The sequence below is a fragment of the Chaetodon auriga genome, chromosome 4 (genome assembly GCF_051107435.1).
Source record: "Chaetodon auriga isolate fChaAug3 chromosome 4, fChaAug3.hap1, whole genome shotgun sequence".
Lineage (NCBI taxonomy): Eukaryota > Metazoa > Chordata > Actinopteri > Chaetodontiformes > Chaetodontidae > Chaetodon > Chaetodon auriga.
In genome coordinates, this window is record NC_135077.1 from 22,117,574 (window position 1) to 22,135,747 (window position 18,174).

An 18,174-nucleotide genomic window follows, 5' to 3' on the forward strand; every position below is an offset into this window, starting at 1 on the left:
GATAAATAGTAAATAATAGTTTTATTAGTGGACATTTAATACTAATAATAAAGAGCAAGTGCTTAGATGAAACTTTAAAAATAAAGAATCTTTTAAAACAAAATCTAAGAACAAAGACGCTTGAATTACAATGTGCATACAGTAATGTTGACATTTCAAACGCATAATGGAGACAATGAGCTTGCAAGCCTCCTAATTATACAGTCAACAGACAGACAGACACCACAAGAGACTCCTTCATACTGTATAGTGCAGCTGCCAGACCTTTCATCTGACTTTTAACAGACCGCAGCAGCACCAAAGCTGCTCTCAGAGATGCAAAATCCTGCACAAACCTGAGGAGAAACCATCACCAGTGTGCTTCATTTTAAACAGGGATGTGACCCACTCTGTGTGCATCATGACCGAGGAGAAATCAAGTTCAACTTGAGAAGGCTGCCCTGGGGTTTTGTGGGGGATTTCACATCACTGAGACAATTTTATATACGTCACATTGAATTCACATACTCAGACACTTCATTTTCACATACATGAACCATTCTTCAGATTAATCTCATTCTCACAGCATCACGCAGGTGGAGTGAGCTGCATAGCACTCGATGTACAAGGCCTGTTCTTTAATCACCCTGGATTACAGACTTATGTGATTTACAGTCTCACCTGAATCACAGCCTTTATCACCAGGGAGGAAAACACAACAGAGAAATCTCTATGTCAGCTATCCAACTCCTCTTTAAACCCGCTGATATGTGCCAAAGTCCAGGCAAGACTATAAACATTCGTAATATGTGCACATTACGCTCCTTCATTTAATAACAGCAGACAGTAAAATGTCTGCTTGCTTTCTTCACTGAAATTAATGCAAACTTGAATTGAGCTCATTAGGTACCAAAGCGATTTCAGCACATTAATGTCTGAGAACAGTGGAGCATCCCAGACTGAAGACAGGATCCAGAATGAACCGCAACAAACAGAAACTAACACATTTTCATCAGGCCACTTTTGCCCTAAAAGCTGAATACTGCAATCCATTAAATAATTTAAGTTGATAAAATGACACCACGTCACATGAAAACATTTAAATAATCAAACAGAAGACGACTGAATACTTATTAGCGACTCTCCGAGGAGTAACGGGCCTGGGTCCAGATGATGCTTCACCATTCGATTTGAGGGGGAGTCTCATTGTTCATCAGTGCTCTCAGCACGACAGAAAGCAGACTGATTTCACATTTGACCCAGATCTGTTTGGAAACGCTTACTCATCAGCTAAGAGCGAGCGTGCCAAGTTAATCACTCAGCTTAGCGTAGTTAACACAGTCACATAGTCACTCAGCCACACAGGCTGAAGGAAACGTCCCACGTCTGCTGGTCCAGGTCCAGATCAGAGACTGCATCAGAGTCTGCCAGCCTGACTCTGCAGCCTCGTTTCCTCCTGTGGAATGATGCCTGCTGTGATGACTCATGGCTGTTTCCCCAGACAAGCTGTTCCTGATGTGTGCATGAAGCTGCAGTGAAATGTGAAGTGCTGTTTATTTTATGATGCACAATAATCCGCCACGTCATGTGAATTTGTCCACAGTGATACAGATGTGTGTATCTTAGGAAAAAAGGTTCTGGGTGAACTGCGCTTTATTTATCCAAAAGACTGATTTCTTTCTCTGCTTCTTCTTGATGTCTCTCTTCTGTATGCTTGAACATTTCTCTCTTCTTAATGACTCTTTAAAGAGTCCAGAATAAATCTTGGAGGAACACAGTTCAGTGTTGCTCCCCATGCATCTCGATGAGAGTTATTTTTCAGCCAAAGCTCTCTGATTTCTCAGGACAGTCTACGGTGGATTGCTCCTTTCTGCTGTGCAGCGACAGTCTCACGGTGGCGAGTGGGGACAAACTGCCACAGGTGTGTTTGTTGGCCTGTTGTTGCAAATGAGCAGCTCCTCCTCCTTGATGTACTCCTAACCTTCAGCCAGGATGGACGCTTTTCACTTGGCCTGGCGGCTCTTGGGTTGAGCTCCAGGACTGGAAGAGGAGCCCAGATGTCTCCCGTGAGTCCTCCAGCGCTGACGCAGCACAAAGTCGTAGTTGGCGGAGGTGCTCATGGCATAAAATACGTTGGCTTTGTCCGGTATCTGGAGCTCTGAGGCAGACAGAGGAATGAAGTGAGCAACTGTCGCTTTACTTTATCTGCTTCTATTCCAGTTAGTTCTTAATGATATTTCTCCAAATTATATGGAGGGTACTTTAAGAAATGTTGGCATTTCATACCTACAGAGAATGACAGCATGATTGAAGGCAATGAAAATATAATAAGAACAAGAGCTGTTTTACAGCTGACTGTGTTCATGAAGGAACTGATTTTTGCTTCCTCTACAATGGATTTCCTGACATTTACTGTTGATTTTTACCGTTAAATCAAATATCGATGTACATTTAGCCACATAAAGTCAGAGGAATGACTTCTGCCTATGAGGCTCAAAGATAAAGTTTTAACCAAAGTCTGATGCTGCTTGACTGACAGCTTTATAATTCCGTATGTAATGAGGTTGAAATACTCCTGATCATTAGTGGCCTTTGATTGGATCACTGGCAAAAAAAAGTCCTGCTCAAGAAAAGGAGGCCTTGGAGTTAATCCTGCTCTCAGAAACATTAGGCTGCTCGAGGAGAAACCGGAGGTGAGGACGTTTACCTTTCCCGCTGTTGAGCATCTGGCAGAGGCTGAAGTCATGGCTGCTGATGTCCTCCATGTTGTGTTTTTCAAGCGCCCTCTGAACCACCTGAGGCGTGTGGTCCTGACTGGTCAGCTGGAGGTGAGACAAACGCCCACATGTCAGAATACAACCTGAGCCAATCCTGGAAGTCTCATTCACAATACTGAGAAATCCTCAACTAAATCTGAAGGCCTGGGATTTCATTTTGAACATGCAGTGATTATATTGTCACCAGCAGCTCCAATGAGATCTGCCATAACCAGTAAAAACACTATTTTTGACCATCAACTTATTGTTTCAACCATTTATTGAGTACAACCTCAAGATATGAATATTTTATAATGAAATCTTCCATTTTCTTCTTCTTCAGTTTTTTCTTCCATTCTCCTTTTTTAGAAAGTGTGAGACTAAATGAACCAAAAACAGACTGGCTGATTTCACAAAAACAAGATTAAAAAAGCAGGTTGGTTACCAGAATGCTCTTATAGACGTTTCCATTGCTGACACACTCCACGCTGACCCTGATGATACACGAGTCGGCGACCTGTTTGTTGTAGACGGGCAGCGTGGGCTGAGGGGAGCAGCCAGATGACGACTCGGGGTTCAGAACCAGAGAAGAAGAGCTGAGGTCCGGATGTGAGGAGCTGCAGGAGGAGCTGGAAAGACTGGGAGAGGAGGAGGACGGGGAGCTGCAGGAGAAATCCTCAGCAACGTTGTGAAGAGAGCCTGAGAGAGACTGAGGGAGGGGAGGAGAGGGGAAATATGAATATCATGGTGCAATTTTAAACCAACACCCCAGTTTTTAAACCAACCAAGCAGCAAATCCATGAGAAATCTTTGGTTGTTATATGTTTTTAAACTACATTTTCTCCCTGCTGACCTCCACACACTCTGACTCTAAATGCAGGACACCCTCTGGGCTCGTACCTTCAGTTTCAGTCTGAGGGGGGAGGGCTGGGGGGCGGAGAGGTCCTCCATGTCTGAACTGCTGGAGCCAGAAGACGACACACTGATCTGGTCAGCGTGGGTCTTTCTGAGGGAGCTGTCACTGGCTGTTCGCAACCTGCGCACACAAACACACTTTCGTTTCATGACACGGCAACTGAAACTCACTTTTTAAACACCGGCCACGCATCCTTTTTGATCCAGACCGGGAGTCTTTTGAAGGATATTCCTCGTATTTCAACATAAACTACTGAGTTTGCTCAATGTAAAGTCAAATCTGGCCAATGTGTGTCACGACTGTTTGGGTGTATTTTGATGAAGAGCCAAAGTTTTCTGGGTCTGACACATCTTCTTTAGTGTCTGAGAGTTTGTGTCATAGCAGGGCAGCTGTGTGTTACAGGCTGACGGTGGTTTTGCCGACTTACGAGGCGAGTTTCTTGGTGAGCAGGCGACTGCTCCATGAGTTGGGAGAACTGGGGCATGGGTCAACTGGAGGCTCCAGGTCTCGGGACAGCTCATAGCTTCAAGAGACGCACAAAAAAGATACATTAAGAAATTATGTAAATGGCTTTACAAATGCCACCTGTCGTTCCTCATATTGTACTACAGTGCTGTCAGTGTGTGTCTCACCTCTCCTGGTCTGTGAGCAGCGTATGTGCCTGCAGCCACGCAGTGATATGACGGTTGACTGGAAAGCTGTAGTGTGAACAAGAAGCCTGCAGCTGCCGAATCTGAGCCAGAATCTCAAACTCCTGCAAGAGACACAAATGAAGTCACACAACAGAAAAGAAGTCAGCGCTCTATTAACACTGAGGCAGTAATTCATGTGAGACACCACTAGGGGGCGACACCTACTCGTCTGCGCTTCTCGAAGTTGATGAGTCCTCCCTGAGAGAGAACGAAAAAAAAAACAACCATTGTTATAAACATGGCCTCATAAATCTACTAAAGCACCATACAAAGACCATCTAGAACAACGTGGACTCACCTCCACAGAGTCACTCAGTGCTGTGTCCAGCATGGTGAGGACTGTCAGGTAAGTGCCGAGATACGGCACCACACCCCCGCTGATGTTCTGCCGACACAAATCAAGCAACGTGTTTATGTGTGAAATCTTAAGTGCTGCTCGAATAGAAAATGCGCTAATGCCAGCCTCAGTATGTTGGAGTTAAAAAGTTGAACGAAAGAGGACAGAACACTGAGCTCAGTAATATCAGTGGCAATGAATGATTATACTGCAGCTGAAGAACAAATAGAGATAACCTAAAACACAACACCATCACTATTTAAATACAGTTAATATGGGGGTATAAAAGGTTTGACACGCAGCCGCTCCCGCGTAAAGTAAACTGCCAAACTGTGGGAAACGCTGCACACGTCAGCTATTACACCCTTCCCTACGTAAAGGGGGTAAACAAACACTCATGTGACTTTTAAGTGTACAAACTTTTTCCATCAAGTGAACAGACTGAAAAAGAAGAGGGAACTGGAAGTCTGCTGTCTATTTTAGCAAACTGGCTAAAGTTGAGGACATGTGACTTTTAGGGAAGTAGAATCGATGATCCAGGCAGAGAAACACAGACCTGTGACTTTCAGTTTTATAGGCTGGCACAGCTGAAATGTTCACTTTACTTTGGTGGTTAAACCTGAAACTGAGGAACCACCTGGTTATTTCCAAACAAAATGATCGTACCATCTGTCTGGACGCTGAGCAGAGCCGGGGTGATCTGGAGCCCGGGGTGGCACTGCCATCTGGGTGACTCCCATCCTGCAGAAAACAGACAAATAAACAGTCCATTCAACTGTAAGAAAAAGAAAATATCTCTGATTCGGGGCGTTAATGTGAGAGTTCTGGGTGTGAGATGACAGCTAAGTAGACAAGTTACATAACTGTTTGTTTTGAGGGTTGAGCACCTGCTGACAGGGTGCTGCTGGGTGTGGGAGGGCGCCTCCGCAGTGCAGGCTGTGTGACAAATACAATCACAGCCACACAGTTATAGGGCCTATTGTGCAGCCCTCAGGCTCGCACTGTGTGCGAGTGTGTTTATCAGGAGAGTATTAGACAATATGTACTCCATTTATTGTGTTATTTGTGTTGGCTGCTAACAATGGTCTTTTTATGACTTCAGACAGACTGGGCTGCTCATAACACTATCGCTAAATAAACACTCATATCAATTGTTTTTCACCGGGAGCAAAGGACAGAGTGTCAGGTGAGCTGGACAATGGACATTCATGCAGTCTTACAGGACAAATACAGTAAGTAACCAACTATTAGAGGCCATATGTACATAAAGCATTGAGTAAGTGGATTTAGTTCATTAGATGTTTAAAAAGCTTTGTGAGAAGAATACTGACGGGCTGATGTGTGTCCAGGCTGCAAATAATATAGTACTTCAATACTGCTTATTCTGCATCAACTGTTGCCACAATAAAATGTCAGAAAATAGTGAAAAATGTCCAGCGTGGCATCTTCAGTCGTTTCATAATGACAGAAAACAGAGAAAAGCGGCAAATTCTCACATTGGAGAAGCTACAACCACAGAACGGTTTTTGATTGGTTAAACATCCAAAATGATTACTGCCTATCAAAACAGTTGGCAGTTCATTTTCTGTTGATCAGCTAACTAAATGATCAATGAATTGTTTCAGCTAACCAGGCAGAGCCCCAAGATCCCTGTAAATAACACTGTTATTTTCTCACTGTGCTGCGTTCAATACTTTGTTCAGTGATTCCTTTTTGTGCTGAAGTCAACAGGCCCGTGTAACCTGACCCCATTCAATCATGAAAACAGCCCTCCGCTCATGTCTCTGCGGCACAATAATAATGACACAGACCTTTCCTTTGTTAGTTAGAAAGAGCCATCAGTCTGCTCGTGTGTTTACATGAAAAACTGTGTGTAGTTACCTCCACCAGGATCTCTCTGCTGGTTAGCACACAGTTCTCATCAGGGAAAGTCTCGCACAAGTGGTCAAAAGCAGCCATGCTTTCCCTGAAACCAGACAAAATCAATCTTTTAGGACTTCTTGTAGGATCAATATTCGTCAGATCAATAATTCAGGGAAACCCACTCAGGAATTGATTCTCTTTTCATTTACTGTGCAAAAAGAAAAAAGGAACTCAGTGGTTTCTTCTACAGACGTCTGTTCGCTAAATTCAATAAAACAGCAGTCTTGTAATTGGCTGCTGACCTGCTGACAGCCGCCCAGGTCTTTTTGAGGCGATACACAGCGTTGGACTGCAGGGCTGACAGGATGGCCCTCAAAGAGGAGAAGTTCTTCATCTGTCTGCACTCCTGCAGAGAGAAAATACAAGAAAACGCAGATCTTACAGAAAGTTACATTCATTTATGCCACTTGATTGTGAAGCTAAACGTTTCTGGACCCTGACCTGCGCTATGGCGATCCACCGCTCGATGATGCACGCTCTGTGGGCGGGGCTGCTGTGAGCGCAGTGGGGAGGGCTCAGAGCACTGGACGGGTACAGGAAGGTAGAGGAGGGGCTGGGCGATGAGATGGGAGAGGAGGTGGAAAGGCTGGGAGAGGACGGGCAGAGGAGCGAGGTGATGACACGGTTGGTGACGGCGTTGAACTGGGAGATGGTGGCGCGGATGGTGGGTGCCAGGTTTCTGTTTTCCTTCTTGTCACGCTGGGACCAGACGCAGCCCAGGCAGTGGAAGGGCACGGCTCTGACAAATAGTTCCTGAGGAAGACACGATGACATGAATGAGAGACCCACGGGGACACAGAGCGGAGCTTTGACATATCTGTTAATGGGACCTACAGCGTCCAATCTGGTCAGCTGCTCCGCCACGTCTCTCACAGGGAAGTCCATAAAGTTATATCTGTCCTCCTCCTTAGTGGACGTCTCGCCTCCATCCTCCGGCTGCAACGATGGACTGTTGCGCTCTGACACAGACTGGCTGCAATCTGTCAGACACACCAAATTATAAATGACAAAAGCAACAGGCTGCTCAAAGGATGCTATACTCACTACAACTCAATTGATGCAGATCACCTACAGTACACACAGACACGACAGCACAGCAGCCTGCACAGTCACATCTCCCACTCCCCCGCACCTTGTTCCTGGAGCCTCTTGAGGAGGGTCTCGGCAGTCTGAGCCAAGCGTCTGAAGCAGAGCCGATGCCGCAAGTGGACACACAACAGCCGGAGGGCCTGGTACTGAGGGGGCTCATAGAAGTCTTCAGTGTACTCCTCCAGCCACAGCCGGATCACTGGGGGTAACGTACTGAGGGGATGATCAGGGAAATGAAGAAGAGTTCATTATGGCGTTAGTGCTCAAGTCTCATGTCACATGAAGTGTGGGACAATGTCCAGCTCTGAATGAGTGACCACACTCACCTGCGTGGGCACACAGTGTTATCCAGGTTGGCGACTGAGTCCTCCCTGTGGAAAAGTAAACACATTTGACCATCAGCTGAGAAGGAAATATCAACGATAATCACCACATGGAGGGACAACATGGTTACCTAGCGGTGACAGAAAGCATCCTGTCAACAACAAGGTCCAAAGTTTAATGGTCTATAAGTGTTCATCCTGTGGATATGTCCTGCAACGCCAGAGACACTGTGGCCTTGTTATAGAGTGATGAGGGTCTCCCTCAGGGATCAATAATGGCATCATAAACATATATATGCAGTGTAAATGAGGCATATGGTCACGCTGGCACATTTGTTGGAACATGGCCAAGTTTTCTAACAGCGTAATTCTCTTTCCTGCACCACATCCGGCACAACAGAGTCACATTTAGGGAGCAAATCAAAGAATGTGACTTGTGCTTCAAGGTAAATATATTCATTTATTCAGCTACACCTATCACGTGACAGAACAGGTGTTTTACAAGTTAATGACAGCAACAAAATGTTACATCCTGAACCAAATCCTGTGAGGAAAAGCAGGGAAAACACACGTCCCAGGCTGTCCCTGAAGATGACCTCAGCTACAGTTCACAGGAAGCCTGTTGCCACCAGCATCACAGACATGAGGGCGACTGTTTGACAAATAGAACATGAGGTGAACAGCACTTATAGCCCCAGTTTCAGACAGGCAGCCATTCGTAGCACACTGAGCTGAGCTTAACAACTTGAGACAGTGGACGAGACAGGTTCTCGTGATTGGTTCTGAGCCTGTTTTAGCTCTTCAATCATGTATATTAAACCAGATTAAGAAAAAAAAGTTGCTTGGGAAATCTCTACTAACAACCAAAGAAGAAAGGTTTCTCATTTCGTCTAATACAATGTCAGAGTCGAAGTGAAGAAGCACACCTCTGCTGGGTGTGGAGGGTGTAGTCATGACCACTCAGGAATGGAGCAACACCTGTCACTGAAGCTTCTCTGGCATCAATAGAGGCTTGCTTTGTGAATAGCTGAGGCGACGTAAAGAGGACATTGAATAGCTGTCTTCTTTAGAAATAGATACGTGTATGTGGTTATGCATACGTTCCACTTACGTTTACATACAGTGGTGACCTATTTAAACGCACCACACACTGGATTCACAATTAAAGGTGAAAACTTGCAGTCTTTACTGAAAACTCTGAATAATAAATGTCCTTTATAGCATCATAAATCCATGTGATTTAGCCTTTGGAATATATTTTTCCAAACACAAAATATAAGAAGATCTAAAGTCACTATCTTTATTGAAACTGATGACACTCACCTGCCAGTTGGTTAGCTTAGCTTAGCACAAAGACTGGACCTGGGTGGAAACAGCTACGCAAAAACCACAACTTGTAGTTTTTACTCTTCTGTGTTTGTACAAATTGAACAAACAAGATAATAACATAATAATTAGTGAACTTAGCATCCCCATTTCCAGACATTATGCTAAGCTAAGCTAATGGCTGCTGGCTCTAGTTTCATATTAACTGGACAGATATGGGTGGTATTGATCTTTTCATCCAACTCTCGGTATGAACGAAAATAAGTGTATTTCCAAAATTGTTGAAATATTCTTCTTAAAAGGGCCTCCATCACGATAAATCTTTAGTGCTAAACTGAGCAGATCCCTGTGAGTCAAACAGCACATTGACCTCCCATGTGGGCCTGCAGCCCAGACGACTGAGCCCTCATGGTTTCAGTGTCTCAGCTGTGTTGTGTCTCAGTTCTGTGAACAGTTCCTCACCTCTGAAACAGCAACTCGATGAGGGTGCTGGTGGAGGTGAAGGCCCTGTAGGTAGAGAGGAAGACGTGGATGAAGTCGGGCTCCCGGTGCTCAGGGTCCAGCAGGTGGGTGACCAGACGCTCCAGGGTGGCGGCCTTCAGCCTGCGCGCCTTCACCGTGTGGTACTGGACGAAGCTGAAGGCTGTGGGGAGCTCTGCTGCGTCTGGGGGCGGCAGGACGGGCTCCCTGCGCAGGGTGATGCCAAACACGGCCCCATCCTCCTCCTCCTCCCCCCACTCCTGCACTGGGTCCTGCAGGGGAGAGTGGAAGGTCATTAAGAGCGGAAAATAATAAGCCAAACACACCATACAGCCCGCTACTCTGCTCCTTTTTCCATGAAATGGTAGATAATTAAATGTATTTGACAAGACTTCACTGAACTGAGAGAGAGGAATAAAAGCACTATTATAAAATTACATTTTTTTTCTTAATCCCTAACAGTCATGGGACCCTGCTTCACTGAATTACTGTGACACATCTAAAACACACACCTCAGTGCGAAGGCAGAAAGCCTTCAGACTGAGTCATGTCGTTGAAAAGGTTAAAGCTCAGCGTCGATTAATCTCATTCTTGAGATTCTGCTTGTGACCCAGCCTTGAACGCTGACGCAGACAGACAGCTGGTGACTGGGCCCATGACGAGGCGCTGAGGCATTCAATGGGACATTTGTTTATGTCCACAAACACAGGGACAATGCACTGAACCATGGCAGTTTTTTCTTAATTTAATTTTAACTTTGTACGGAGTGTCTTGGTAGCCGAATAGTCACAACCATCACTGGCTCCAGCCAGCCATCTTTGTTGAATGTCATCCCCCTCCCCCTCTCCCCTTTTCCTGTCTGCATCTGCACAAGTACTGTCCGAAAAAGCAAAAAAAAAAAAGCCAAAATAATCATCTTAAACTCTCACACCACGCTGCATGTTATTTCAAAAAATGGCCAAGGGAGATCAGGAGGTCTTCCTTTGACTGAGACAGATATGAAAGAAACAAGTAAAGAGATGTTTCACTGACTCTCTGAGTGATGTGATGAGTGATTTGATAAAGTCCATCTCCTCAAGTCTTATTGTTTTATGCTGTATTTTACTACTACTACTACTACTACAGTATTTTACTATGCAATAAAAAAAAGCATGATTATCCTCAAGTATTAAGTATCTTAGGCTGTGAATAGAGCTGCAATGATTAACTATCAAATCTATTCACAGCTATTTCGATAACTGAGTAATCGAAGTAATTTCTTATGAAAAGAAGTGAAAATTCTGCAATTCCAGCTTCTTAAATATGATTTTTTCTTGTTTCTCTATTCCTCTCTGACAGTAGACTGAATATCTTTAAGTTGTGGACAAAATGAGACATTTGAGGACGTCATCTTGGTCTTTGGGAAACACTGACGGCCATTTTTCACCATTTTCTGACGTTTTATAGACCAAACAACTACTCCATCAATCAGGAAAATAATCAACAGATCAACCAACAATGAAAATAACTGTTAGCTGTAGCCAAAGCTGGAACAGATAAAACTTAGAGTATTACTTTACACACAAAACCTGAGAAAACAAAGACTCCCAGGATGATAACTGTGTCATATTTTCAGTGATGATAAGCAATAATACCAAATTATGGCCCAGCACTACACGACTGATTTTTCACATAGCGGCTGAGTGGAAGAGGGTAACATGTCACAGTGAGACGTGTGGCAAGAAACTCCTCTACATGACAGCTGTACCTGAAGAGAAATGTGTAGGAAACACACCTGTGGTGCAAAGTACTGTACTGTACTATGACCAGAGTAAAACTAAGTATATTAGAATTATTTAGTAGTACCACAACTTGAAAAGCTATGCAAACTTAGAACTTGGAGAATAATTAAACTGTACATTATAAAATCATATATAACAACTTTTTTACTTTAATGCATTGCGCAGCACTGATAAACCAGATCTCAGTAGTCCCATTCTCAGGCTCTATGACAGGACATACAAATATAATTGACTGCATTATAATAATACTGTATTCATGTCTGCACAGTGTCAGTGAAAGTGGACAAGAAGCCAGAGTGAGACATGATGCTGACCACCTTCAACAGCTGCTCTGGAACGACACTCTGACAGCCTTCTGTCCACCCAGGCCATCAGTCATCTCAGTGTTATGTGGCGCATGTGGAACAATGGGAGCGGACCATGGTCGGAAACACACTGACATCACAAGACAGAAACTGACAGAAAACAGTGTGCTCGCTGCTGGACCCACCAGCAATGAATGAAACCATTCTATCAGCGTTTGTCCTGGTGACCGGACACAGCGACCGAATAAGTTTCACACGGAGCCAAGACCATATCTGGATCAGCAAAGCAGAGCAACAGCTGGATAAAATGACAACCTCACACACAGCGCGGTGCGCGTCAATCAGCCTACCATGGATAAGTGCCATTTTCCCATGTTCGTCTGGCTCTCGGAGGAGAAATCCTTAAATCTTCTATGCGTAAACTCCTTCAGATGCAGGTGAAAGATGAATCCGCAGCGCGCGCGCGCGCAGGACTCACGGATGAAGCTCCCTCCTCCTCCTCACTTCAGTCTCAATGATATCGGACTCTTTCATTTTGGACAACGAACGCTACAAAGCACGACACGATGAAAAAGTTTACTTGTGTCCAGCCGTGGAAGTCAACAGACAGCGGACAGACTAGTTTGAGAGGGAGGAGGAGGACCGGGAGGGACCGCATTTCACAGGGCGGGGCCAAAAGCACAGGTGTGGGTTATTGACCAATGAGGATACATCGACTGACAGCATCAGATATTATTATGCAGAATTGAATCAGGAGGCGGCGACTGGGGAAGACGATATTGGTGATACTGTTACCACAAATACAGGTGGGCCAAAGAAAAAGTTAGAGAAAGCTTGAAACTGAAAGCTTGTTCCTTTATTTCAAACTGCAGATCATTTATTTTCTTTGGTGTCCTTTGAATGCCGAGTTATACTGACTTTTCTTTGGTATGTCGCAGAAGAAACAGCTCAGTAGACAGGTGGTCTGTGAATTATATGTCATCATTAAGCAGAGTATTACATACTTCATCTCCACACTGTTTTCATATTATCACTGATGTTTTTCAGGTAGTTCTAGAACAGTGGCAGCACCAGGACCAGCTGTAATAGCAGCTAGTACAGCTGTTTATAGTATAGGTCATGGTATACAGACGTCAGGGTCAACCCGCCCAGTAATGGAAAAGCAGTCAAAGTCTTTAAATTGTACTATTTCCAAAATGATGTAAATTATTTCACATTATGACAATACTTCCTGCACGGGCTCATTCTTCTGAAATAGTACGTTTTTAAATAATGTGTACAATAACGGTGAAATCCTGAAGAATGAAGCCCATTCAGAGCAGTGTTACGCAGCTGAGGCATTAATCAAAGACCAATTTAAACTACAGTTTATTGTGTGTTTTTCATTTCCTGTAAAATTCTAACTGGGAAAGTAACTTGACACATCAGCTGTCAGATTTGTCCAAAACTGAGTGTCACAGCAACGTTCCAGAGGTCCTACAGCACAGAAATGCTTAAACAAGGGATGCTGATACAAGTTGTTGTAAGTCTTCAGAGTGGATTATGATGTCTTGTAGCACAACAAGTTAGAAGAAATTATAAATAAAGGTCAAGTAAAAAAAAAATTGCTGAAAGGTTTAAAGGTCTGTAATTCAGTGTGGGCTCTGGTGTCAGAATCACCAAATGGTGTGATATCGAAAACCTCCATCAGAGCTCCACATTAAGTTTGCTGGATATGAACGTAGCCTCACTTGAAGCAGACAATAAAAACTGGAGCCACAACTCCACTCATTATGACCACTGTGCTGTTTGTAAGACCTTAAAACCTTCTATACAAAATATGGAAACGCCACACGAGTGTGGTATAAGCTCTCTGTCGGGATCAACGGGCCCGGCAGCTTTGAGCCTGCTCCACATTCCCATCAGGAAATTTCTATTTCCAGTTGTACAAAAACAGCCATAATTTTACAGGAAGAGATCCAATGCAAGATGCAAGAGGAAAGGCTCTGCGCTAGAAGCTGATTTCAGGCCAACATCAACTTGTTTCAGTGCCTGAAACGCTGCCTCTAAAGAATCCAGTCGGGACGGTTTTTCACGACGGCCTCTCGCTCCCATTTCTGCCCCTGGTGTCAGAGGCGGGGTGGGGACATACCACATGAAACAGGTCTGTTCTGCTCCTAAAAGGTGTCAGCGACTTCAAGGTAGCACATGATCAAGACGCAAGAGTTCTATGCCACAGAAAGCACTGATTTTCACTGCATTCAGAGACAAACTGACAGCGTGTGAGCAGCATCACACTGTGCCGACGCTGACCAGCTGAGCTGACGGGACGTCTCTAAATCAGACTCTCCGCTGCTCTTTTAGCTCACAGGGAAGAACGAGCTTTTTGTTGCTCTAATGAGTCTGTCTCTCTGAACTGAGAATCTGCCATCATCCCTCCACGTTCGCCCATGCCACCCACCCTCTGTCTACAGAGGCTGAACAAAAGAGCAGAGAAACAGCCTCAGAGAGACCTCAATTAGAACTCATTAGATGCATGAATGGGTGACGAGGTGGCAGGCGAGCAACCAGCGGAGACAAGGCCATGTCGAAACACGCTGAGGTTGTTTGCTCAAACCTTAACATGTTTTAAAAAGGCTTCTTTTAGCTGGAAACAGACGGCACACCCACAGACACATGATATACTTCCTGGAGGGTCAGCTGTAGTTCCTTCTCAGCAGCACTGAATATTATCTGTAGTGACGTCCCGAGTGAAAAAATGTTGACCTGAATGGGAACAACAACAAAAGTTCCCAGAGAGGAACCTGACGTATGCAATGACTGAATATATGACAGCCGCTCTGTCACACACGTGTGTGATCACACCAGTTAGGCCTAATAATTCAGTAATTCACAGTGATGGCTTCCATATCACTAAACACTTTAACCTGGGATGTCACCATTTAAAAGAACGACACTGCTGGGCTGAAAGGTTTACGGCTGATTGAACAGAAGCACACTTAAACACACACACAGATATTTGCAGTACAAATATGTATGTACAGAGAACTATTTTTATACTGTTAGAATTGTAATTTTTAATTAATTAATTTCAAATCATTTTTAAGGAAAAAGGCTTAAAGGTGAGTCTTTCATAGTCCTCTATGGACCTTTGAGTTTTGGACTGTTTGTCAACTTCAACATGAACTCAAATTTGTAACATATTTTTTAACGATTTCCTGGTGTTTTATAGACCAAATGATTCACTGAGAAAATAGTTTTTAATGAAAACGATCATCACTTTCAGCCCTAATCTGCTGCTAGCTTTGTAAAAGTAAAGACTGGCTGCTTTACTTTATTTTATATCACTGTACATTTCATATCTTTTAGTTTAGGACAGTTGGACAAAACAAGGAACTTGAAGAGGACACCTCGGGGAAAGTGTGATGGGGATTTTTTTGGTAATTGTTTTGTTAAATTTTATACACCAAACAGTTTATCTGTGTGTGTGAGACTTCTCTCATGCTCTGTTGGACCAAAGGCTCAGACAGAAATGAGTGTTACGAGTGTATTCACGCTTTGACTTTTTTGCATTATGTCCATGTGTAACATTTTGACAATGGACCATGATTGAAAAAAATATTCTGTGAGTCCTGAACTTTGGTCAAATGTGAGATGAAACTGTAAACTACACTAAAATGGATGAGAGTAACACAACAGGTGAGTCTCTGATTGACAGTCATGGAAACCTCGTGTAGCTTCTCACCTCAGACTGTCCATCAGTGTCCAACACCTGGAAGCTGGTCAGCCACACGCCGGGCTCCGTGTCCATGTGGACGTCCACGCAGTGACTCGGCCTGAGCCACAGCAGCTTCTTCATCCTGCCCACCCTGCTGCGGAGGCCGCGGGACTCCCCTCCATCACCGCCTCCACACACAGGAAGAACGGTCCTCATCTCTCGCTCTGTGTCACGCTACGGGCCCACACACCTCGTCAGATCTCCCCCACGCCTGCTGCAGCATCTGTGCCAGGGAGGAGAGCGTGAAAACATTAGGCGTACTCTGCTGTAATTCTTGCTGTATTCCAGCCATCACAGGAAGCGTCCAGGTCAGCTGTAGGCAGGTCACACCTCAACTGTTTGAATGTCACTAAACAATGATCCGTCCTAAAAATCTGGGTCAGTACCAGTTGAATTTGAGCACAGAATTCATGATTAGATTTAGCACGCTGGGACAAAATTAAGGTTAATGTTTCTGCTAAACTCAATTCATTAGGAGCAGCGCAGCGCGACAACATACGTGATCTCCAATCACTGAATTACCTTCAGAACAAAAGTCATTTTGTCTCAACTGATTGAGGGATCTTCTCTTGAATCGACATAACTTTATCGCTGGCAACAATCTTTACTATCAAAACAAAAAAACAAAAGAACAAACAAAAAAAAAACACATGGATATTCTGACTCTGCTAGTACTGTAGTACACAAGTGTCAACGCCATGTTTCCTTGTAGGATTGTTAATACACTGTTAAATGGCCAAATCACAAGCTCAGTGAAAACATGAAGGCTGTGACATACAGTATATAACTTTCTGATCAAAGCTTAATAGAACCAAAAAATATGTCCTTAGAAAAACTCACATATATTCAATGAGATGATTAACAAACACCAGCAGCTTCTGAGATCAACATTTCCTCTACAGAATCCCCAAGAAAAGTCTCAGCATTCATAGGACACTCAACAAGACCAAAAAACACATTCACCTGAAAAAAAAAATGAAAAATGAGTTACCTAACCATCATTCTGCGTCTCTTGAATCCTGATGGAAGCCATGCTCAGAGCTGTACTCGTCCTGCCACGATATTCAGCAGAGATGGTGTGAAACTTGGACGGAAGAGACTCTGGCATTTATCACTGAGGACGGATTGTTCTCTGTGTTTGTGGGTGGATGATGCTCTGCGCGCATGTCTGTGTGTGTGTGTGTGTGTGTGTGTGTGTGTGTGTGTGTGTGTGTGTGTGTGTGTGTTGGAATGGCCTCCTCCCTGTTTGGCTGTACACTGAGATGTATAATTGTCCCATTTAGATTGCATACCATTATTCCAGTTCACTGGCTGCCTCATTAGAATAAAGCAAACCCTGCACCCATTGTTCACCTGAACACACCGACAGTGCAGCACTCACGTGGAGGGTTTGACAGAAAAAGTGCACACACATGCACAATCATCCACATTAATCTGGGTGATACCAAAGAGTTTGCTGAGGCTGTCGTGGACTGAAAAGTGTTTTACCTGTTTGTGGGCTACAGGACACAGGTGAGGCAGCGTGACGCGGCTGAAACCATGCTCGGGCTGCGGATGCACGCTGGACGGAAGCCTGCAGGTCGGAGATGTTGAGGAAACTCTAGTTTCTGCCAGAGAAAATCAAAATCTGCATCAGGCCGCGCAGGCCCGCCTCCTCTCCGTGATTGGTCGAGCAGCTGAAAGTGCAAACGCCAATCAAGTGAATGGGCTTCACTTTCTGCAGAGAAGCGCGGATGTATTGATTGATTGACGATATGTTTGGCTTGTATGTCAGTGTCCAACAGGATGGGGAACATTCAGTCAAACTTTATGTGTAGTTTAATCTATGTTCTATGTTTGTATGATGAGATGAAGTGTGTAGTGTAGCACGGACATCACAGCCGCTATGGAAAGAACATAATGATGTAACTTTGTGTTTTTCTTTCCTTCAATCTTCAGTTTTATGAACACACCAATCTTGTGTCACATGCTGTTTGATGTTTTTGATTTATTTCATATTTTTGTCCCTTGTCCTTCATTAGATCGAGTCTCTGCTTCTTTCTTTTGTAAATATTTGGAAATGTGTCATGTGTATGTCAACTAAGAAGGAATCAGCATTTATTTATATGACATTGTTTTTCTTAATTTTCATATCTTAGAACTTATTAAATAAATGTCATTTTGATTGGGCCCTTTACATAGGCCCTTGAATTATTACCCTTATTCAGCCAAGTATTGATTGGCAGAGCCTTAAACTTCATCAATCAGACACGTTGGTGGAGAGTTTTAGTGTCTGATAATGGGCTGAAACAGTAATCGGGACCACCCATGTGGTCCGAAAAGAACCTCATTACTTCTCTTTGTATCTGTAAAAACCCTTCAAATGGAACAATCTGAGGAGGAAAAACACTCATAACACCCACGAGGCGATAACTTGTGATGTGGGCTCTCAAGCAGACATGACCTCATTAGAAGAGGTCACAAGGCACGACGGTGATCGTGATCTAAATAGTGTCCCAGTGACTTTTATT

At 44.0% G+C, this 18,174-nt stretch overlaps 1 protein-coding gene across 3 annotated transcripts; it reads right to left on the reverse strand.

Annotated features, from left to right (window-relative positions):
* On the reverse strand, positions 1 to 16,764 carry rgl3a (ral guanine nucleotide dissociation stimulator-like 3a). Of its 3 annotated transcripts, none has more exons than XM_076729073.1 (18): positions 16,661 to 16,764; positions 15,632 to 15,887; positions 9,804 to 10,093; positions 8,019 to 8,063; positions 7,736 to 7,905; positions 7,438 to 7,583; positions 7,045 to 7,356; positions 6,846 to 6,949; positions 6,562 to 6,646; positions 5,347 to 5,421; positions 4,642 to 4,728; positions 4,509 to 4,541; positions 4,284 to 4,405; positions 4,079 to 4,174; positions 3,636 to 3,771; positions 3,181 to 3,444; positions 2,687 to 2,801; positions 2 to 2,137 (listed from the first exon to the last, which is right to left on the reverse strand). In XM_076729073.1, exons 2-18 carry the CDS (start codon positions 15,818 to 15,820, stop codon positions 1,983 to 1,985), a joined length of 2,424 nt encoding a protein of 807 aa, XP_076585188.1. In that variant the 5' UTR covers positions 15,821 to 15,887; positions 16,661 to 16,764; the 3' UTR covers positions 2 to 1,982. The 3 variants fall into 3 exon arrangements, with proteins under 3 accessions (XP_076585189.1, XP_076585188.1, XP_076585186.1); XM_076729071.1 differs by having other exon boundaries at positions 16,656 to 16,760; XM_076729074.1 differs by lacking the exons at positions 15,632 to 15,887; positions 16,661 to 16,764 and adding an exon at positions 12,258 to 12,527 and having other exon boundaries at positions 1 to 2,137.
* Between the last annotated feature and the right edge of the window lie 1,410 nt (positions 16,765 to 18,174).

Bases quoted from the DNA above. Each gene is read 5' to 3' on its own strand.
- rgl3a (XM_076729073.1), bottom strand. From the start codon at position 15,820: ATGAGGACCGTTCTTCCTGTGTGTGGAGGCGGTGATGGAGGGGAGTCC. The intron at 7,906-8,018 runs GTGAGTGTGGTC...TCATCCCCTCAG, and splicing joins AACACTGTGTGCCCACGCAG to TACGTTACCCCCAGTGATCC. The intron at 2,802-3,180 runs GTAACCAACCTG...TCTCACCTCCAG, and splicing joins ACGTCTATAAGAGCATTCTG to CTGACCAGTCAGGACCACAC.